The sequence below is a fragment of the Hyaena hyaena genome, unplaced genomic scaffold, assembly GCF_003009895.1.
Source record: "Hyaena hyaena isolate Hyena2069 unplaced genomic scaffold, ASM300989v1 scaffold_219, whole genome shotgun sequence".
NCBI classification, from domain to species: Eukaryota; Metazoa; Chordata; class Mammalia; order Carnivora; family Hyaenidae; genus Hyaena; species Hyaena hyaena.
In genome coordinates, this window is record NW_024080850.1 from 878611 (window position 1) to 902296 (window position 23686).

The 23686-nt window shown below is 44.3% G+C and overlaps 1 protein-coding gene across 4 annotated transcripts in view; it reads left to right on the forward strand.

Moving 5' to 3' along the window:
* The window catches only part of LOC120238814 (protein HIRA), an 80512-nt gene that overhangs the window by 49178 nt on the left and 7648 nt on the right, over positions 1–23686 (forward strand). For 3 of the 4 annotated variants that reach the window (XM_039242826.1, XM_039242827.1, XM_039242830.1), the window contains 8 exons: positions 10022–10226; positions 10621–10725; positions 11974–12122; positions 13343–13504; positions 14099–14157; positions 14521–14626; positions 16020–16142; positions 16643–16806. In XM_039242826.1, the coding sequence (XP_039098757.1) occupies positions 10022–10226; positions 10621–10725; positions 11974–12122; positions 13343–13504; positions 14099–14157; positions 14521–14626; positions 16020–16142; positions 16643–16806 (1073 nt within the window). Of the gene's footprint in view, positions 1–10021; positions 10227–10620; positions 10726–11973; positions 12123–13342; positions 13505–14098; positions 14158–14520; positions 14627–16019; positions 16143–16642; positions 16807–18936; positions 19026–23686 lie in introns of all 4 variants that reach the window. The other variant, XM_039242829.1, reaches the window with a different exon arrangement.

Below are 23686 nucleotides of genomic sequence, written 5' to 3' on the forward strand. Positions count from 1 at the left end.
CCAGCAATATGGAGGATCTGAAAACCTTCCTGCTGCTCAGTACTTTGAAATGTGGATGAACTGCAATACCTATTTCTAAAACATGTAACCAGTTCATAAGAAAGTAAGGGAAGTCCCCAAGGAGCCAAAATCTGAGAGTAAATAAAACAACCAGCGCAGTGGGCAGGACCATACTGTGGGTGTTGGGCTGGTGACCTTAAGTTTTAATGGTCACATAGATTCAAGACAGGGCCTTGGGCCTGTTCCATGTAGTGGGTTGGAACTAAGACACTAACAATAAGTCAAACTGCTTGACAAAGTACACCTCCAGTGAGGGAGAGGACAGAAAAAACCTGAAGGGCAGCATGAGAATATGGCCGAGAAGTTGAAAATGTCTCAGCCAGTCCTCAGGGTTAGGAAAACAGACTGTATAGCCACAGGCCTACCCTCCTCTGGATTGTGTTTAACACTACCTGGGTCATCTCAAAACCACCAAGCAAAGAAATGAACACAAAAGGAAATTTTGGACTAATTAACACCCAGAGGCCCTTGGCAAAACCAATGCAAATCCCCACTGCCAGCAACATTTCCCTAACCCAGGATGTCAGCATTCCCACTGACCAAGCACTGCCAAAGAGGGACTCAAAATCCAAAGTAACAAAACACATGAAGAAACAGTGCATTACACACTAATGTCAGGAGACATAATGAAAAGGTTTAGACTTTTTTATAAATTTGATCATAGAATAGATCAGAGAATTGCCAGATAAAGACTATAAAATAAATATACTTAAAGACATGAAAGATAAAACAAAATGTGAGGAATGGTTAATAAACACCCCATATACAAAAATTAACTTAAAATGAGTCAATGAACTAAATGTAAGAGCTAAAACTTTAAAACTCTTAGAAGAATAAAGATGTAAATCTATATGACCCTGGATTAGGCAACTGTTTCTTAGATAGAACACGGAAGGCACAAGCAACTAAAGAAAAAATAGATTGGACTTCATCAAAATGTAAAGCTTTTGTGATTCAAAGATCATGATCATCAGAGTGAAAAGACAGTCTACAGGATGGGAGAAAATGTTTGTAAATCACATCTGATAAAGATCTAGGATCCAAAATGTATGGGACTCCTGGGTGGATCAGTCAGTTAAGCATCCAACTTCAGCTCAGGTCATGATCTCATGGTTCGTGAGTTCGAGCCCCATGTTGGGCTGTGTGCTGACAGCTAGCTCAGAGCCTGGAGCCTGTTTCGGATTCTGTATCTCCCTCTTTCTCTGACCCTCCCCTGTTCACGCTCTCTCTCTCTCACAAAATGTATGAAGAACTCAACACTCAACAATAAAAAGACTAATAACCAAATTTAAAAATAAAGGATTTGAATAGAAATTTTCCCAAAGATACGTAAATGACCAATAAGCACAAAAAAGACTCTCAACCTCATTAGTCATCAAGGAAATGCAAATCAAAACCACAATGAGATACCACTTTCATACGCACTAATATTATTGATGACAATAATCAAAAAGTCACATAGTAAGAAGTATTGGTGAGGATGGCAAGAAATCAGAACCCTTATCAATTGCTGATGGAATTATAAAATGGTTCAGCTCCTTTGGAACACAATCTGGTGGTTTCTGAAATGGTTCAACATAGAGTCCCCATGTGACCCAACAATTCCACACCTACATACATACCCAAGAGAACTGAAAACCTATATTTATTTTAAAATTTATAGACAAATGTTCATATCAGTATTACTCCTAATAGCCACAAAATGGAAACAACTGATGAATGGATAAACAAAATGTGGTATATCTGTACAATAATACAAATAATAATTTCTATAATAATAATTGTACAAATAATAATTTGGCAATAATAAGGAATAGCTGTTAAATGTTATTCCACACAGACAGACCTTGAAAACATTATGCTAAATGAAAGGAGCCATTCACAAAGGACCACATATTGTCTGATTCGATTGCTATGAAGCATCCAGAACAGACAAATCTGGACATCTGTAGAGACAGAAAGTAGGCTAGTAGCTGGGGAGAGAGGAGGCTGGGATGATTACTGGTGGATACAGAGTTTTTGTGTTATGAAATTACTTTGCTGTTAGATAGAAAAAAACTATTGAATTCTATACCTTAAAATGATGAAATTTTGTGATATGTGAATTATGGCTCAAAAGGAATAATGTGTCATCAAAACAGACCAGATAGACTTAGAAATAAACCAAAAATTACTTTTAGCAAAGAAAAAGAAAAATCATCCCAATTGAAAAGCCACAGTAAGCATGTTAAACAGCAGATGAGACCCAACTGAGCAGAGCATTACATCTTAGGAACTGACTGGTACAGAGGTGAGAAAGTGGAATGTAAGGAGGAGAGACTAGAGATAGGAGGGCAGACAGAAAAAAGTGTGCCTTAGCAAGAGTTCTCCCAAAGAGGGCATGCTGTGGGGCAGTTTTGTCAAGAGGGAGTGTCTGGTGTTTCACAGGCTTAACTAAAATGTTGAAACCTCAGTTTAGAAATTGAGTGAGTTCTGAACAGCATAGTAAAACTAAATCCCTACCTTAGAGAAACTAAGAGCACCATAGACAAATTCCTTCTTTTCATTGAGGAAGGCACCCCACATTTGTCTTGCAGGTTTCCATGACCTTTGTCATACTGTTTTCCATCTCTTAGTACAAACCCTGATAGAATAACCCTTGAAACAGGCTACTTAGAAAACAGAGTCCTGACTGCATGATCTGGGCCCTGAGACCACCATGATTGGTCTCTCAGCACCTGTGTCCCAGAGGTCTCACAAGACCTTTAACTATACCTCCAGCTCCAGGAAAAATTATCAAATAGAATAAGGTAGCATCAAGTTTGTCATCTCAGCTTCTCACTTGACAATGGCAGTGAGTGAGCATTTACTTAGGGCTGAGTTTCCTGCCTCCAAGGCAGCAGGAATGTCTGGTGAGACTCCCAAGAGCTTGGTACTAAATCCTAAGGACTTATGGTTGGATCCTTATATGAGGAAAACAGAATAAAATAAAGTACAAAGTACAGTATCTTTAATAAAAGCTTTACAGAAAAGTTAACTTTCTTGATATTGCTGTTTCTTGTATTGGTTCTCAGTAAAAGCAAAGAGGAACCCTTTCTGTCACCCATCAGTGGAGGTCATCCTTGGGGGCACAGTGTAATGCATGGTAAGGAGCGCACTCAGAACCATACACCCCGAGGTTAAGTCCCAACTCCCCACTTTCTGATGGGGTGATCTTAAGCAAGACACATGATCTTTCTCAGCCTATTTCCTCCTAAGCAGAGTGGCTCTCTGAGGAGCATTACCTCATAGGAGATCTATCTTGAGAACTGAAGAGGGAAGGAGTGCCTATAAAACATGTCTTAATCCTGGTCTCATAGTGAGCAGCACATATCAGCTTCTGCTAATATTCCTGCATTATACTTCATGGTGGCTTGGCAGTTTGGTCACTTCATCCTGCCTGGCACTTCTTTGTCAGGAGGGTTTGGTGAGTCTTGGGGCCTAATGCTTGCCTCCCAGGTACAGGATGGCAGTCCTAACTGAACCTGTGGGCCCTCCACTTCACCCTGCCTTAAGTCTGTTTGTCAGTCAAAGGTACAGAGGGGGTCCAAGTTGGCCTGTGCAGGCAGAACTTGGGATGGAGCCCATGTTTAAGTGGGACAGCTCTAGCCAGCTGTGCTCCTCTTCAGCAGATACCTTAATCTAGGATTTATCTTGCTGTAGATCTATAGCCTGGTGTTCCTAAGGGTACTGGGTAACCAGTGGTAGTGGCCCATGTAGGCTGGGAGGCCCCTGAGGTCAGGGGCCCTGAATGGGGTATCAGGCAGAGGCAGGAGATGGGAAGACTACCCCGGGCTCTCATAGAATCCCAGCCATAGAGAGTGGGACAACCTGAGCTAGGGTAGTGGTAAGCAAAGTGAGGTTCATCAGTGTAGTCAATAGTATAACTTTGTGTGAGCTCTTTGTAATGTAAAACCCAAGCTCATCTAGACTTTCTACTGTGTTTTCCTCTAAGTTCTTGTTTTATAGTTTTGCATTTTCCACTTAGATCTGTGATCCATTTTGAGTTAACTTTTGTGGAAGATGTAAGGTATGTGTCTAGATTCAGTTTTTGCATGTGATTGTTCCAGCATCATTTGTTGAAAAGACTATCCTTTCTATGTCTTTGACTTAATCAAAGGTGAGTTGACTATATTTGTATTGATCTATTTCTAGGTCTTTTGCCTTTCCATATAAACTTTAGAATCCGTTTGTCAATATATATAAAAAATTTCCTGGGATTTCTTATTAAGATTCCATTTAATCTCTAGATCAAGTTATGGAAAATTGACATCTTAACAATAATCAGTCTTCTTATCCATGAACATAGAATATCTCCATTTTTTAGTTCTTAGATTTCTTTCATCAGAGTTTTGTAGTTTTCCTCATTTAGAATTTAGACATATTTTGTTAGATTTATATCAAATTACTTCATTTTTTATGCTAATGTAAATAGTATTGTAATTAGAATTTCAAATACCAGTTGTTCATTACTGCAATGGATTTTTGTATGTTAACTTTGTATCCTGAATCCTTGCTATAATTGCTTATTTCATTTTTATTACTTTTGATTCTTGGAGATTTTCTACAGACAGTTATGTCATCTGCAAATAAAAGCAGCTTTATTTCTCCTTCCCAATCTATATGTCTTTTATTTCTCTCTCTTACCTTATTGCATTAGCTAGGACTTCTACTACAATATTGGAAATAATGAGAGGGTATATCCTTACTGCCTTCTCAGTCTTATGGAGAAAGCATCTAGTGTCTTACTGTCAAGTATGATGTTAGCTATAAGGGGTTTTTTTGGATATACTGTATCAAATTGAGGAAGTTCTCTAATCCTGGTTTGCTAAGAGTTTGGGTTGTTGTTGTTTTGTTTTGTTTTTTAAATTTTTTTTAATGTTTATTTTTGTGAGAGAGATAGAGACGGAGACACAGAATCCAAAGTAGGCTCCAAGCTCTGAGCTGTCAGCACAGAGCCTGACATGGGGCTTGAACCCACAAACTGTAAGATCGTGACCTGAGCCAAAGTCAGACACTCAAACAGCTGAGCCACCCACGTGCCCCTAAGAGTCTTTTTTATCATGACTGGATGTTGGGTTTTTTCAAATGCCTTTTCTGCATCTATTTATATGATCATAAGATTTTTCTTCTTCAGCTTTGTTGGGTGGGATGGTTACATTAATCACTTTGAATGTTGAGCTAGTATACATATCTGGAGTAAATTCCATTTGGTCATTGTATATAATTCTTATAGATTGTTGGATTCAATATGCCAATATTTTGTTGAAGATTTTTACATCTATGTTCATGAGTGATATTGGCCTATAGTTATGTTTGTTTCTTTGTTTTCTTGTAATATCAGTATCTGGTTTTTATATTTAGGTAATGTTAGCCTTATAAGTCTTAGGATCTAGTTCCTCTTCTTCTCTTTTCTAGAATGTATTGTAAAGAATTGGTATAATTCTTTCCTTAAATATTTGGTAGAATTCACCAGTAAGACTGTGTAGGCCTGGTACTTTTTTTTCTTGGAAAGTTACTAATTCTTGATTCAATTTCTTTGATAGGCCTATTCAGATTAGTTATTTTTCCTTGTGTGAGTTTTAGTGGATTTTTTTTCAAGGAACTGGCCCATTTCCCCCAAGTTATCCAATCTGTAGGTTTAGAGTTATTCATAATATTCCTTTATGTTCCCTTTATTGTCCATGGGATCAGTAGTGAAGACCCCTTTGCATTTCTGACATTAGTGGTTTGTGTCTCCTCTCTTTTTTTCTTGTTTAGCCTACCTACAAGTTTATTCATTTTATTGCTCTTTTCAAAGAATCAGTTATTTATTTCATTGATTTTCCCTCTGTTTTCCTGTTTTCGATTTTTTGGATTTCTCCTCTAATTTTTTATTATTTATTCCTTCTCTTTGCTTTATATTATTTTTCTTATTATTGCCTTAATATATTATTATATTGCTATTTATTATTTCTTTGCTTCTGCTTACTCATCTTTTTCTAGTTCCTAAAGATAAAGTTTAGATTTTTTATTTCAGGTCTTTCTTCTTTTCTAAAATGTGCATTCTCTGCTGTAAATTTCCTTTTAAGCACTGCTTTGACTGTATACCACAAATTTTGATAAATTGCTCTTTTTCATTTAATTAAATGTTTTTTAATTTCTCTTGAGACTTTGACCCATTGTTTAGAAGTCTGTGGTTTAATCTCTATTTGGGATTTTTCTGGTATCTTTCTGTTATTATTGTCTAGTTTAATTCCGTTGTGAACTTGAAGCATACTTTGTATGATTTTTAACCTTTTAAATTTGTTAAAATATTTTTTATGTCACAGAATGTGGTCTACCTTAGTGAATATTCTTAGTGCTCTGGAGAAGAATGTGTATAGTATTGTTGAATGAAGTATTTTATAAACATCAACTAAATTCAAGTGATAGTACTGTTCATTTCATTATTTCCTTATTGATTTTCTGTCTCCTGGATCTTTCAATTACTGATAGAGGTAAATTGAAATCTCTACTTGTAATTGTGGATTTGTCTACTTCTCCTTGAGGGTCTATCAGTTTTTGCCACATATATTTTGACGCTCTCTTGTTAGGTGTGTATACATTTAGAGCTCTTTTATCATGTACTGCTCCTCTTTATCCTTAATAATTTTCCTTACTCTGGTGTCTACTTTGTCTGAAATTAATATAGCTTCTCCAGTTTTCTTTTAATTAGAGTTAGAATGGCATACAGGTAAATATTGGAGATGTTGCAGGTTCCAGACTACCACAATAAAGCAAATATTGTAGTGAAGCAAGCTAAATGAATATTTTGGTTTCCTATTACCTGTAAAAGTTGCTTATACTCAATGGTAGTCTATTAAGCGTGCAGTAATAGCATTATATCTAAGAAAACCATGTACATACCTTAAGGGAAAAAATACTTCATTGCTCAAAAATGCTAACCATCATCTGCACTTTCAGCAAGTCATAATCTTTTTGCTGGGGGAGGATCCTGCCTCAGTGTTAATGGCTATTGACTGATCACTGATTGATTGCTGAAGGCTGAGGTGGCTGTGGAAGCTTCTCTAAATTAGACCATGAAGTTTGCTACATTGATTGACTCTTCCTTTTATGAACAGTCTCTCTATAGCATATGATGCTGTTTGATAGCATTTTACACAAAGCAGAACTTCTTTCAAAATTGGAGACCATCTTCTCAAAGTCTGCTGTTTTATCAACTGAATTCTCATATTCTAAATCCTTTGTTGTCATTTCAACAGTCTTCACAGCATCTTCAGGTTCTAGATTCCATCTCAAGACACCACTTTCTCAGAGTGCCTGGGTGGCTTTATCAGTTGAGCATCTGACTTTGGCCCAGGTCATGATCTCATGGCTCTGAGTTTGAGCCCCACATCAGGCCTGCTGCTGTCAGTATGGAATGTGCTTCAGATCTTCTCTCCCCCTCTATCTGTCCTTCCCCTACTTGGGCTCTCTGTGTCTCTCTCAAAAATAAGTAAACATTAGAAAAATCACTTTCTCTCCTCATCCATGAGAACCAACTGTTCACCCGTTCGGGTTTGACTGAACTTAATCACATTTTCAGGCTCCTCTTCTAATTCTAGGTCTCTTGCTATTTCCACTACATCTGCAATTATTTCCTTCAATAAAGTCTTGAACCCCTGAGGGCTCCTAGGTGGCTCAGTCAGTTGAGCGCCTGACTTTGGCTTAGGTCATGATCTCACAGTTTGTCGGTTCGAGCCCCGCATCAGGCTCTGTGCTGACAGCTAGCTCAGAGCCTGGAGCCTGTCTTCAGATTCTATATCTCCCTCTCTCTGACCCTTCTCTGCTCACACCGTCTGTATCTCTCTCTCAAAAATAAATCAAACATTAAAAAAAAAAATTTTTTTTTAAGTCTTGAACCCCTGAAAGTTATCCATGAGGGTTGGAATTATTTCTTCCAAACTCCTGTTTATGTTGCTATTTTGACCTCTTCTCATGAATCTTGAATGTTCCTAATGGCATCTAGATGATGAAGGCTTTCCATTTACTTTGTCCATATCCATCACAGGAATCACTATCTATGGCAGCTATAGTCTTACAAAATGTATTTCTTTAATAAGATTTGAAAGTCGAAACTACTTTTTGATCTAGGCCTGCAGAACAGATATTGTGCTAGCAAGCATGAAAATAACATTAATTTCATGTATCTCTAGCAGAGTTCTTGGGTGACCAGGTATATTTTCAATGAACCAGTAATATTTTTAAAGGAATCTTTTTATCTGAGCAGTAGGTCTCAACAGTAAGTTTAAAATATGTAGTAAGCCATGTTGTAAACAGATATGCTCTCTCTAGACTTCGTTCTGTTTATAAGCAGTGTAGATTTAGCATAATTCTTAATGATTTTTGGAATGGTAAATGAGCATTGGCTTCTACTTAAAGTCACCAGCTTCATTGGCCCCGAACAATAGAGTTAGCCTGTCCTTTGAAGCCAGGCATTGGCTTTTCCTCTCCAACTATGGAAGTCCTAGATAGAGATGCCTGGGTGGCTTAGTTGGTTGGGTGTCTGGCTCTTGATTTCGGCTCAGGTCATGATCTCATGGTTTGTGGGAAGATTGAGCCCTGCATCAGGCTTTGCGCTGAAAGCACAGAGCCAGCTTGGGAGTCTCTCTATCTCTATCTCACCCTCTCTCTCTCTCTCTCAAGATAAATAAACTTTTGTTTAAAAGTCTTAGAGGTGCTTGGGTGGCTCAGTCAGTTAAACATCCAACTCTTGATTTCAGCTTAGATCATGATCTCACAGTTTGTGAGTTCAAGTCCCACATCCGGCTGTGTGCTGACAGTGTGGAGCCTTCTTGGGGTTCTCTCTCTCTCCACCCCTCCCCTGCTCATGCGGTCTCTTACCTCTCTCAAAATAAGTAAATAAACTTTAAAAAATAAAGTAAAAGTCCTAGATGGCATCTACTTTCAATACAAGGCTGTATATTGAAAATCTGTTGTTTGATGCAGTGACCTTCGCTAATTATCTTAGTTAGATCTTCTGGATAATTTCCTGTAGATTCTACATCAGCACTTGAAGCATCCTTGCCCTTTAGTTATGGAGCTGGCTCCTTTCCTAAACTCATGAACTAACCTCTGCTAACTTCAAACTAGTTATTCTACCCTTATTATACCTGAGCCCTGTCGAATTGGTGGTGAGGTTTTGGGGAGGATACGTATTCTCTTATCTCATGATTAAATCTTTTGTTTTTTGCTGGACCAGAGGCCCTGGGCTATGACCTTCAGATGAGTTCCTTAGCCTCTATGTGTATGTGTATGTGTATGTATGTGTGTGTATGTAAGGCTACTCTGTAGTTAGTTAATTGCCCTGCTCCCAAGTTATATAGGACTCTAATATAGTAGTTCCCCTTAAAGGCAGGCTTTTGTTAAGGAGACAGGAACTCTGGGTGTGTTTCAAATGGTTCTTTTTCCCCTCTGCTGGCCCATAGCACAAAGGGGATTTTTCCTTCACTGATCTTCACCCATGAGAGCCTGTTGGAGCTCCTAGAGGTAAAGCTAACATAAATGTGGATACCCTTCTGCCACTGGACCCCCAAGAATTTTAACTCACAAGCCAGCCCACACTCAGCCTCTAGCAGTATACCAGTTATTTTAAGTTTTCCTACCAATTAGGGCTCCAGGGGCTTTGGCTGCAGGTGAGCTGTAGCTTTCTGTCTTCACATGCTGTCTCCAGTGTTCAGGGTGGCAGTTTGCCTTGTGATGTTACTTCTCTGTTGTTTTCAGTTTTTGATTTTCAGTTTTTCAGTTTCCCTCTCTGATGATGGGAAAGACAGCTTCCAAGCCCTTTGCATGTTGGAGCAGAAACCAGAAGTTCTTTCTTACAGTTTTTATTATTAACTTTTGGCGATGAGTATGGATTTTATTAATCATTATAAATGTAATAGTCACATGGAGAAAGCCATGGAGGTCTGTGTTTGGACAGGTTGAAAGAACAGAACCTTGTGAAAGAGCTGAGGCCCCGGGACCTCCTGGAGAGCAGCAGTGACAGCGACGAAAAGGTCCCTGTGGCCAAGCCGTCCTCACTGTCCAAGCGAAAACTGGAGCTTGAGGTGGAAACAGTGGAGAAGAAAAAAAAAGGGCGACCTCGGAAGGAGTCTCGGCTCATGCCCGTGTCTCTGTCTGTCCAGGTGAGGCCAGCGGGCCCATGCTGCCTCGCCCAGCCTACCTTGTAACCTCAGTGCTGGAGTCCCCATGTGCCCAAGTGGCATAAGAGAGGCCATGCATGCCACAATGCGCCTCATCAGTGTGGGAACAGTTGGCAAGACATGCATACCCCCAGGGCTAGCATGGAGGCCATGCTCCCCCACACCTGCACCACTCAGAGTCCTTGAGCAGTTCCCTGAGACCAGCTACTCATCTGGAAAGTGAGGGTCTTTAGAGCATTCATCTGCACTTTCACCCTCACGGAGTGGGTGGAAATGCCTGGGGAACCAGCCTGGTGTCACCTGTGGGTGACTCACCTTTACCTGACGTTGCCCTACAGTGCTGGGGCGGGGCTCAGGGACATTTCTGCTCTTGCAGTCCCCAGCTGCCCTGACCGCAGAGAAGGATGCCGTGTGTTTGTCTGTACCAGCACCTGCACTGAAGCTGCCCATGCCAGGCCCACAGAGAGCATTCACCCTCCAGGTGAGCAGGCTTCCTGCCTTCCCCAACAAGCATGCACATTCTCTCCACTATCCCCCTGTGTAAATCCTTAATTGTCACTAACTTAGGGCTGCTTTCCAGTGGCTCTCCATCACTTTCTGGGGGAAGTTGTAGCTAATCAAGGCCCATGACTAGCCTCTTTCCCAAGGGCCCCCTTGCTGCCCACCCCACCACACACACATTTCTCTTCTCTGTGCTTTTCTCTTACAGTCCTGCTGCCGTCTTCTGGATGGCCAGCTCCTTCAAGACTTGTCTATGGTGTTCCTTTTGGTAGCCTCCTTGAGCTCCACATTCAGCCTTGGGTAGCCTCAGAGTTGATGTAGTTGGACTGCGTGGTAGTGGCCTCCCAACCACCTCACTGGCCTTGTCCTCTTCCCAGGACCCAGCAGAGTCATCGTCAGAGCTGTTTGAGCTCTTGGAGTAGAAGCTTGTGACCTTGTGCTTATTCAAAACACAGCTCTAGAGCAAAGAATCCTTTATACCTAGAGCCCTTCCATTCACTCAGTCTAGCACCTGACCTTGGACATGCCATAGGTTTATGCCTTTTGTTCCTCAGCTCAGATGCACGTCCTCAAGAAACCTTGTAGGACCCCACATGCAGGTCACTTTCTACTGAGCATACACTGCCCCACCCAAGCTGGTCCTTGTGGGACACCAGAGGTGTCAGCCCTTCCCACCACAAGGCTTTCTGGGCCTGAGGGTAGGGACCCATGTGGTTTGTTGCTGATGTATGCAGAGACAGGGCACACAAAATCTTTTCCATACTCTAGCTACCCCACTCCATAACCCAGGGGCTTTACCACTGAGTGCTGCCGCTTGGGGCTCTTCTTGGTTTCTGGGGGTCTATGAAGGGACTCGTTTCCCAGCAGCATCCAACCCTCTGCCCCACCTCACCTAGTTGTTTGGCCATATGAGTGCAAACTGTTCAGCCATTCTCTCTTGGGTTTCCATATGGGCTATCCATCCATCAACTCCCTGGGTATGAGAGATGAGGCTGAGCCAGCGCCCAGCCCTTTCCCTGCCCTGGGTGCCATACATCTGGACCTCTGACCTTGTCCCACCCTGTTACTACACATACCACCACCATCCCATAGGCTAGCCAGCTCTGTCTACTTCTCTGTGTCTTTTTCCTGCTGTGGGGTCTCTGAACATCTCACCTGTCACATGACCCAAATCTCAGTGGGCCCACCATTACCTGAAAAGACATTTTGTTTGCTTTCCTCCACCCAGGTGAGCTCCGACCCCTCCATGTACATTGAGGTGGAGAATGAAGTGACTGCTGTGGGGGGCGTGAAGCTAAGTCGTTTGAAGTGTAACCGGGAAGGGAAGGAGTGGGAGACAGTGCTCACCAGCCGGATCCTCACTGCTGCCGGCAGCTGGTAAGGGTGAGGGTCTTTGCCCAGCCCAGGTTTTAATGTCATGCAAGCACCACGTGCTATGCTGTGTGGCACTGTTACTATCTGAGACAGAGTGCATTGCCCTATGTGCTAGCTCCCACAGAGGCCTGTACCATGCCTTGCCCTGGGCTAAGGACGTGCATCTGTCATCTTAGTCCCCACAAGACCTAATAAAACCAGCATCATTATCACCATGTTACACTTGGGGAGGCTGTCTTAGAGGGTCACCCAGGGCAGGATTTCAAATCAGGGTTGAAATCCCAGATGTTGTGATTCGCTTATCTGGCCAAATTCCTAAAGTCTCAGGTTCCAGGCTGAGCTCTGCCTGGCTCTCTCTGACATGGAATGGCTCTTTCTTTGGACCCCAGATTTTCATCCAGGGAGATCAGGATGGATTTCTGATTGTCCTGTGAGTTTTCAGCCCAGCCCTTTCCATATTCTGTATGAGGGGAGACCTTAATTCAGTGGTTAGTCATCCTGTGCCTTCCCTTGAGCTTCCAGGACACAGTCCCCTGGATTTGTTTTGCATGTGCTTGATCTGAAAAGAGGACCAGGGTTTTCCTCAAGTGTCTGTTGAGGTGTAGGATCTGTATTCAGGACCATGTATTTGGTACTCATAAGGATTTTACAAAAATAATTGGCTTAGATACAGTCATTTTAACTAAGTCCTTAATTAGTTATCATGAGGCTGCATGTAAAATGCTTTCATGGTGTCTGCAAGTACTTGACCTTCCATCTTAGGCAAGGGTTCCCATGGGCCATGAACAGCTGCATGGTGTTGCGCCTAGGAGGAACCATCATTCTGTACCTCCTTTTCATTCTCTGCCAATGAGCAGACTGAGCTTCCTAATCCCAGGGACCCGTGAAGGACTAAGAGGCCTGTGTGGTGGGTACTGCTGTGGGCTCCCCCTGAGTCAACATTAGTCTGAGCTCAGAAAAGCTCAAGCAGCCCCTGAAAGGAAAGAGACCACATTCTCTTTAATCAGGTCTCATTTTGGCTAGGCTCCCATGAGCAGCTCCCTGCTGCCCTGGTCCTTGCTGCAAGCTCTTGGCCCACCTCTCCCTCTGCTGCTTCTGCTCAGAGGAACGCCACAGCAGGTACAGGGTGGGCATAGAAAGAGGAAAAGTTCTGCATTTCAGGGCTGCTGCCTCTGCCACAGCTCCCAGTCATCATGACACCTGTCCCTTCTCTGCCTTTTCAGTGACGTGGTATGCGTTGCCTGTGAAAAGAGGATGCTGTCAGTGTTCTCCGCCTGTGGTCGCCGTCTCCTCCCTCCCATCCTCCTGCCGTCCCCAATCTCCACTTTGCACTGCACGGGCTTCTACGTCATGGCACTTACAGCTGCAGCCACGTTGTCTGTCTGGTGAGAGGCAGGTCTAGGGTAGGATGGGCTCCAAGCAGGATAGGGTTGTGTAGGTCCCCTCTCACTGCAAGGACAGAGAAGGAAGCAAAGGAGGCCACTCAGCAGACCTGTCCTCGGACCCTGTAGGCCTGGGGATCTTAACGCCTGAGGAGTGCTAAGCAGTCACACACTGCTTGTGATAGCCAACCCGTGTTGGGGGAGGGAGGATGTGCAAGTAGAAGTGGGACAGGCTGCCTGCCCCTGCCGCCATCTTACAGGAGTAAACCTCATGACAAATCATAGTGCCTGATTACATGTGCGAGGATCCAAAAATGGGATCTCAGCTGCCAGAGCTTGGCCATGCTTCTCCCAGAGTTGGCATGGTGTTGGTGGCAGACCCCACAGCTCTGTTGCCTAGGCCCTCTGCTGTAATCTTGTGCAGAAGTAGTGTAGTGACACATGGGGAGTGGAAGCCACTTGTGGCACAGAGCCCCTCTCGGGGGAAGCAAGGGCTGGCTCTATACCAGGGACTGTAGAGTGGGGTCTGACCACCAAGGCACACTCTAATGCATTTACCCCAACTGGAGAGTAAGCTGTTCCCTGTCTCTCTCCTAGGGATGTTCACAGACAGGTAGTTGTGGTGAAAGAAGAATCTCTACACTCCATCCTGGCAGGTAACCTCAGCAGTGGACCACTCCTTCTTCTCTGGGGTGGGGCAGGCGATACCAGGACAAGGCAGTTTGAATTCCTGACATGAACCAGGCGCTGGGCCCAGCCTGAGGCATTCAGTGTTGGAGGGAATGCATTCTCCCCAGGAGCACATTTGAATGGGTCCCTGAAAGGTGACAAACAGCCTGGTGGGTGGCAGTGAGACCAGCATGTTTGGAGCAGAGCAGCAACTGCCTAGTTGCTGAGTCAGTGTGAAGGCATGTGTTGCTAGGACAATGGGAGCCATGGTTTGCGTTTCTCCTTAGGTCATATGCAGGCACCTGCTGATCAGAACACACCCAGAACCCATTCTTGTGCTGTCTCCCTAGGAAGTGACATGACAGTGTCACAGATCTTGCTGACACAGCATGGAATCCCAGTGATGAACCTATCTGATGGGAAGGCATACTGCTTTAATCCATCACTTTCTACATGGTAAGTAAGCCAGCCCCTGACCCTGTCCTTCTGGGAGAGTGTCCGTCTGAGCTGGAATAGACTCCTGGTCCTGGCAGTCAGGTCTTCCTGGCTTGGCTTTTCCTGACAGTCAAGCCCTACGGTTGGGGCAACAGTGGCAGCACTACTGGGCTCTATCCACCCTATCCAAGGAAAGAGAGAGCTTAAAGCCACCAGTAAGGCCCCACAGTCCCTGAGCAGGGGTGCTTTCCTTTTTCTGCATTGTTCTCTGGAGTCACTTTGGAATGAGCATTTGAAAATTCTTATGGTTGCCAATACACATTTCCAGCCTGGCATTAGAGCATAGGTGAGTGGGCTTCACAACAGTGTTGTCCACATTCATCAATTTTTGTAGTTTAGCAGGAGCCAAGTAGCAAGCAGTTCAGCTGACTTGTGAATTAGTAAGTTTGCACTGTCACTTACCATGTGTCATGGTCTGTCTTTCCTCAGCCCATTTTGGAGTTTAGAGTTCTTTTCTGTATTTGTAAAATCTCTATTCCTCCAAGATCTTAATCCAGACATGTGAAGCATGTACGTTGTGTACCAGCCACTCTCTTCTTCTGCCTGCACCTTTGGTCCTTCATACCCAAGCCAGCTGTCCTCCAGCCCTTATTTGTCAAGGGTTGCCAGGCACAAGTTTATCCTCCCACTGAGATTTCTTTCTTGAGTTAAAAACACAAAAACAGGTGCCTGGCTAGCTCAGTTGGTAAAACACGTGATCTTGAGGTTGTGAGTGTGAGCCCCACATTAGGTGTAGATTAGGAGATTACTTAAAAATAAAACATTTTTTTTAAAAATTGGAACTCCCCATTCCTAGCTCTTCCAATTTGCAAACTCTTGTGTATTATATTTACTGTAATTATGGAAATAGGCTATTTCTTTAAGAAGAGAAGTGTTGGCTCTGTATTTTGGACACATTTTTATAAAGACATCCAACTATTTTAAAAGTGTGCATAGAATTTTTTCTTAGCAAAGATGTGAAAGGTCCCAAGAAGCTGACTGCATGGGATGCTATAGAAGCTCAAGAAGGCTAGGGCCTGGCATTCCTGGAAGCTTCCAAGGACTGGGCCAGGTGGGCCCTAGTCAGGTGGGCATCTGATGCACACTTCACACACAGGCCTCTGTCCTCCAGTTCTGAGACCATGGAGCTTAAGTGGTCCCAGCGAGAGCCTTGTTGGTGACCTTCACCATCATCAATTTTGCCTCATAATGAAACCTGTCCATGAACAGTCTATGGAAAGAATGCAGTGACACTCAGCCTCTGCTGGCACTCTCACCACAAGTCATGTGGTGTTTGCTCGTCGGGGCCTCGCTGCCAACCTTTCTGGTGGACCTTCTGTTTTCCTGACCTCTGCTCCTGCTGTTGCCTCCCCAGGAACCTGGTGTCTGACAAGCAGGACTCCCTGGCCCAATGTGCAGACTTCAGGAGCAGCCTGCCTCCCCAGGATGCCATGCTGTGCTCCGGACCTTTAGCCATAGTCCAGGGCCGTGCCTCCACGTAGGTGACCCAATTTGCTGGGGGAGGTGGCTGGGTCACACAAGCACAGTCCCACCCAGGCCTGCACTCTGACTGCCATTCCCCTGTGCCTAGCTACTACTTAACACAGGCAGGTTGGAGGGTGCCAAGGATTGTGGGCCCACATTATGTAATAACACGTGGTGCTGGATCACAAGCCCTGTCACTTCAGGGCACAGATGGTAGCCTGAGGTGCTATGGGTCATGAACACAATGATGCGCAGTATTTTGAGGAGCAGGGGGGAATGGGCTGCTGGCCTATCACCTCAGGGGCCTTGATAGGAGGCATAGGGTGGGTGCACCCGGGATGCTAGACAGACCAGGAAGCCTGTGGCTAGGACATGGGAACGGTTTGGCCAGTGTGGAGTCTGACACCTGCCTCTTTACTGGCTCCTCATTGGTGTCCAGGGGCACAAGGTGGCAGCCTCCTGCCCCATGCATTGCTCACTGCCTCATGATGCTTGCTCTGACGGTCTCTGCAGTTCAGGAAGACAGGCAGCCCGACTCTTCTCCGTGCCTCATGTAGTGCAGCAGGAGACCACCCTGGCCTACTTGGAGAATCAGGTTGCGGCGGCACTCACACTGCAGTCCAGCCATGAGTACCGTCATTGGCTCCTCCTCTACGCTCGGTACCTTGTGAATGAAGGTGAGGTTTCTGGTGGCCCCTCCATCTTCCTGGGTCTGGCTCAGTTTCTACCCCAACATGACCTTCCTGAAAGCCCATGAATAAAGGCAGAAATGCAGTGGCCTAGGGTTCTCTACACTCTCCTTCCTCCCTGTCTCCTGTGTTTACCCCCGGAGGCCCTGGCCTCCAACTCCCCCATCAGCAAGGTGGCCCTCAGCACCCATCTATTAGCCTGAGCTGTAATCAAGGCAGCTTAGCAGGCATCCAGACCTATTACAGGCTCTGAGGCCCTGAATCAGGTAAGCCCTGAGGACCAGGAAGATTGGCAGCGGGAGGGGTGCAGGGGGCATAGGATGCTCGGATAAACAGGCTCCAGAAGAGCAGATGAGACACTCAGACTCCTGCCTTCCCTCATACCCTGGAGCTTCAGTGATAGCTGGTCACCCCAGACAAGGGCTTCTTCTGGCAACATCCACTGAGCCTGCATTTCTCTTCTTCCAAGCCCCTCCTGCCCTGGAAGGGCCTGCCCGCTGTCTAGTACCTCTCCTTGGCCTTCTAGCCCAGCTTTTCCTGCCAAGACTTCTGTTCCCTTCCTGGTATCTCTCCTACCACCCCTTTTTCCCTTTTCGGTCAAGCAGAAGCTAGGTATGTTGAAAGAGATGGACATCCTGTTCTCAGGGCGCCCTCCAGTAAATAGCCTTTCATCTTTCTGCTGGGCAAGTGTGGTGGTGTTTCTTACCACCTTCCTCCCACTTGAGCTTGTCCTCCAGGTTTATAGCTTGGGGACAAGCACTCTCAAAACTCCTGTGTGACCACACATCTCCAGGCCTGGTCACATAACATCGTTCCCCACAGCCTCTCCTGGCCTTCTTGGTTTGCTTTTAACATCACCCTCCCTATTTGGTTTATAATTTAGAGTACAGAAAAGAGAAAAAAAATGCCGATCCTCTACAGTTGTCACTCCTAGAACTCACATTGCCTCTGATAACATAATTGTGTGTATATATACACCTCTGATGACAACAAATATGGCTGACCAACTCAAAGCCCCTCACCCCTCCCCAGCCTGCTCCAATGATGAGTTTAATTTTTCTCTTCCCGCCCAGTCTGCATGGTTGCACAGCCTATGTGGTCACTGAGTCTTCTAAATAATCAATCTTCCCAAGCCCACACCTTTGCTGGGGTGTTCCTATCACATCTGGGCCTCACACCTCAATCCCCTGAGGATACCTGTCCTCTGACTCCTCTGATTTACTTCATCCTGGGTGTTGATCAGGACTCATCCTGATGCCCTACACAAAGCCGCTGCCTCCTCTGGGGCCTGCACCTACTTGTGGGATCACTTCTGCTTGCTTCTCTTTCTCCACCTTTCACAACATATGTTCTTAGATCCAATAACACAAGTCACCTCCGTTCTGTTTCTTGCTTCGACTATAAAAGGACTCAAATTTTAAACGGAGACCCCTCTCACTTCTATAATTCCTCAGATTCCAGCATCACCTTCTTATTCTCCACCCTCATCTTTGGGTGATTTCATCATACCCTATGGCTTCAGCTGCCGCCAGTGCTAACAGGCCCCCAGATTCTGCCACCAGCATTTGTGGCACTCCATGTGGCTCCATAAGCCATGAGGTGACGGGCCTGTGACTGCTTCTCCTATCTTCTCTGCTCCGTCACCACCTCCTTACTCTAAATTCATATCTTTGCCATCTCTTACTTCCCGAAGGTACCTCCTGACCCTGCTGATCTCCTCTCACTGTCAGCACATCTTCTCTGAAACAAATCTGACCAGCCCACTCCCCTCCTTCTACAATTCCCACATTTTCCCATCACCTTGGGGAGTTTGTCCCAGAGCTGGCCACATCTTGTTTTTCCCATGGGCCCAGCACATAGAGGGGCTACTGTATATGTTGTCAAGGGAGTGGGTTCATGAGTGAGTCTGGCAATATGGGTCTCGGTGCCCCAAACTGAGAGTCGTGCAGGAGGCTTTTTGCCCAAAGCAGCCAATAAAATAAACATTTGTTCAATCTATTTTGATATACACAACAACTTAGCATATTCTTGATTTTTTATTTCTTTTTGTAATGTGTTCCTATTTCTGTTTTGTTTTGTTTTGTTGTTTTGTTTTGTTTTGTTTTTTCCCGTAATTAGGGTTTGAATACCGACTCCGAGAAATATGCAAGGACTTACTGGGTCCGGTTCACTACTCCACTGGAAGCCAGTGGGAGTCAACGGTAGTGGTAGGTGCTGCTTTCATTCTTGCCACAAGAATTCTGTCTTGAAAAGTGAAGGTAGAAATGAAAAATAAGTCAAAGTGCTTTGAAGTTCTTCCCCATTAGACTTCTTCAGCATACTGCCTTGGGCCCCAGCATCAGTGAGAGACTGAGATGCCAGTACTTCCCTCCTGGGCAGGAGCCGGGCCCTTGGTTTCAGGGGCCTAGGGAGTGCTCAGTCACGCATGCACCTGTGCTAAGGAAAGCTGCCTGCCAGGAGCTGTGGGTTTGTTCAGTAGAGAAGATGAAAGATCCTTCCCTGCCTTTGTGGAGCTCCCAGTCTGGTAGCGAGGCAGACAAGAGCAAGTAAGCAATTCATTCAACAAGATAGTTTTAGACTATATATTATGCTAAGAAGGAAATAAGCAGAGCAATAAGCCAAGGGTTCCTGGGAATGAGCAGCCAGAGAGGACTCAGAAGGGGACTTTTAGGATGAAACCCAGGGATAAAAATGAGCCAGCTCTGCTGAGACCTGGGAGCCTCCTGGTAGAGGTGATAGTGAATGCAAAGAAGGCATGGTACATGGGGGGCCGCTGTGACTGGAGTATAGTAGGCAAAGGAGAAGGTGGTGTGAGATTAGGTGAGACAGATGAGCAGGAAGGAGATGATTAAGACCTTGTGAGGAGCTAGAGCTGTTGGAGGAGTTTGTGCAGAAGTGACATGAAGTGACCTAGATCAGTCAGCAGAAGAGATATGAACTGATGTAGCAAAGCAATAAGGAATTGTTTTTTGCAGCAGTCTTGGCAATAGGTGAAGGTGACTTGGATCGGCATGATGGCCATGGAAAGGGGGAAAGGAGAAAGATTCAAGTTGTATTTTGGAGGCAGATCCAACCAGACTTGGTGGGTGGATGGGTGGATATGGAATAGATTAAGAGACAGAGAATAATGAGTATGCATACAGTTGCCTCCAGATTTTTTGGCTTACACACACAGCTGTCAGTTCATTGAAAGGAACAGGTTGGTAAGGGATGGGGTTGTAGATGTAAGTTAGCCCCCAGCTTCATTCAGTCACTGAGCAAATACTGATGGAGCACCTGCTCAGGCCAGGCACGGGACAGTGAGCAGTGAACAAAGCCGACAAGCCCCACCTTCAAAGGTCTACATTCTTGTGCAGAGAAGCAGATTCTAAACAACAGAGCAAATGTATTGTGTTGGGTGGGGTGGATGCTGTGAACAAACATAAAGAAGGCAAGGGGATACTTTCAGGATGCTATTTTATATTGGGTAATCAAGGAAGCCTTAACTAACTGAGCGGAGACCAGAAAAGGTGAGGGGCAAAGCCCCACAGATAACTGGATGAAGAACATCCAGGTAAAGGGAACAGCAAGTCCAGAGGCCCTAAGGTGGCAGGGCTTGCAATGTGGAAGGAATAGCTGAGCAGATAGCAATGGGAGGGTGAAAGGGGTTGCAGTCAGAAAGGCTGGAGGGTCGGACCACACAGGCTCTATAGGCCGTGGTGTGTGCTTGGCCTATGTGTTTTATTTGATTTTTATTTTGTTGTAATAGATCCTAGTCTGGTTGGTTAATAGAATCCTACCTTCAAAGTCAATTCCCCTTACACTTTTGAAGGTATGGTGCCACAGTCTTAACATCCACTTTTGTTGCTAAAAATCTCTGCTGCAAATCTGATTTCCATTGCTTTGTAAGTTCTTTTGGGATCCTCTCTTATTGTCTTGAAGTTTTACAAAGCCCGTAGTCTATTTCTTTCATTCATTCTGCAGATTTTTCTTGGTTCTTTTCTTCAGTTATATCTTCCTTTCCATTTTCCCCAATATTAGAGAAATGTAATGTCTTCTCTTTTTAAAATCTTCTGTATAATTTTTTATAGTTTCAGTTTTCTCCCCAGATTTTCTATTTAGTCTTTTATCTGCTTGAGCATAGTAAGCTTAATTATTTTAAAGTTTTCTACCTGAAAATTCTGGTATCAGGAGCCCTTGTGGATCTGTTTCTCTTGCCTATAGAGGTGTCTGCAGTTTCTCATTCATATGCCTATTTCCTTACACGTCTGATTATTTTTAACTGTCTCCTGAACATGTTATTTGAAAAATTATTTGTAGGAATGATTTGAGGACTTAAGTAATGTTACTTTCTTTCATGGAGTACTTTTATTTGCTGCTGCCAGTTCTTGAGGCACCAGCACTGCAGGGTCCCCTCAACCTGGTTCAGGGATTTAGGTTTTCTGGGCTGTCTTGGAATTCAAATCCAGACATTTATTTGTGCAGGGGCTGGTTTACTTCCAGTTTACCCTTATTCTAGGGTACATCCCCTTGGGGTGGCACCATAAGGGGGGATGACTTACCAGGGACTCCTACTTTTTATTTTGGCCCCTGCTTTGATCCCCTTAGGCCCTCAAATCTGGCAGAAGCTTGCTTAGCCTCTTTCTCATCAGTAAATGTTCCTAAGGCAAAGGCGTCCTTCTCTGGCCTTCTGTCTTCTCCACATCCCAGCTCAATCCTTTGTCACTAGCACATTAGATCTCTAAGTTCTGTTTCTGTTTGTGTAGCTTCCCTGTCCTCAACTGGAAAGGTTGTGAATTACCAGTAAGAGTAAAGCTGTTTCTTTACCACGCATCACCTCCGGAACACCCTGACAGGACATCTTGGGTGAGAGATAGGCTGGCATGTGCCTTACCAACCCTTCCCCAGGCCAAGTTGTAGAGCTTCAGTCTGTGATCCAGTGGCCACTCTGGGAGCCTTAGCCCAGTCAGCTGGAGCTCTACATAGCAGTTTTCTCTCAGCCTCATGGTAAGCATGCTTGGCCAATATGGTACAGATGGAAGAGAGCTCTAGCAGGCCACCAAGTTTAGCCATGTGCTCTTTTCTCCCACTCCTTCCTGCTGCTTGTTCGTGCTAGCTCCAAGGAGGTTACCTCATTGGAGCTTTGCCCAGGAGAGCCTGGGGCTCCCTTCCGGGGAGGGAAGATGTAGTCCTACCTGCTTTTTACCTTCTGTAAATTACCTAGTATAGCTGGTCTGCTCATGGTCTCTGGTATCCATGACAAATGCTTTCAGCTGCAAGTAAATGATACTCCTTGTAATGGTGCTGAAATCTTTATGGTTTTTTTTTTTCTCCCTTTCTCTTCTCTAAATAAGTCATCTGGAAGTAGGTGGCACCCTCTATCTCTGTGATTCTCTTGGACTTTACCTCATGGTCGTAAGGTGACTTTCATACCCAAGTCCAAGGAAGGAGGATAGTAGGAAGCCAGTACCAGCAACATCTATTCCTCAGAAAAAGAAAAACTCCCAGAAGTTAGTCCATGCCTCACAGGCAACCAGCAAATAACTTGAGCACCCTCACTGGGGAAGTGAACAGTAAAGAGTATGTAGAAGAGTCTTAGAGCAGGTGTAGACCTAACCAACTCCTGATGTCTGCTGCATTGATTCCCTCCTGATCTTAGCACTATGCTGAATTTATTCCTTTTTTACAAACAAAACAAGGGGTGCCTGAGTGGCTCAGTCGGTTAAGCATCCAACTTCGGCTCAGGTCATGATCTCACAGTTCGTGGCTTTGAGCCCCGCCTCGGGCTCTGCTGACAGCCAGCTCAGAGCCTGGAGCCTGCGTCAGATTCTGTGTCTTTCTCTCTGTCCCTCCCCTGCTCATGCTGTCTCTCTCACTCTCTCAGAAATAAAAACATTTAAAAAAATTTTTTTAAAAACTGCTGTTTCTCACTCTCTCAGAAATAAATAAAAACATTTTTAAAAAATTAAAAAAAAAAACTGTGTTACAGTCTCTTTATCATGATAGTGAGAGCATATTTGAGCATGAGCACTGTGCTCTCTTGTTGAGTTTCTTTCTGAGTACTTTTATGGCAAGAATTGATCATTGAAATGGAACTGGTTCTCAAGGTAGCTGGGAAAATGGAGCTGTGGATGGAAGGTAGGCTTAAAACCAGCAATAGTGACTCAGTAGTCCTCCAAAGAGGCTCAGTAGAAAGCATCATTTAATATATTTAAGAGCCACTTATACTCCCTCTTTTAAACTATCTGTTGAAATACTTTGTTGCCATGTGTTTTTCTTATTGGTAAAAGGTGAAAGATTTATGCGATCTGAAGAGAAACCAGAGTACGTGTGTTTTTCTTATTGGGTTTCTAGGAACTCTTTATATACTGGGAAATTATTCTTTGTGATATGAGCTACCAGTTTGCTTCAGGAGACCCCAAAGGTCCAGGCTTCTTTCTCTCAAAGATCATTGTTCAATGTTGAAGGGTTAGACCAGTCTTCAGTATAGGACCTGTGACAATGCCCAGATAGGTAGTGATGAGCGGTGTCCCAGGCTGCTGCCTTTAAATAGTAGAGAGACATACTGAGAGCCCAGAGTGTGAGGTGGTACTTAGTTGCAGTTGGTATAGACACCAGCCTTCAGGCCAAAAGGCACATTCTCTTGCAGCTCGCCCCTGGTTCCACAGGCAGGCAGTATGTTCTGCTTTTTTTATGGCAGTTTACTTCATCCCCTTTTATCATTTTTTAATTAAAATACTCAGTTTTTTAATTTAAAATTTTATTTTGGATGGTAATATAGTCACATAGTTCAAAATTTAAAGGGCACAATAGTTTTGAAATTAGCTTTGTTGTTTTGGAGGGTGATTGTCTTTTGGTTTATTGTTCTACTTTTACTTGCATTTATTTT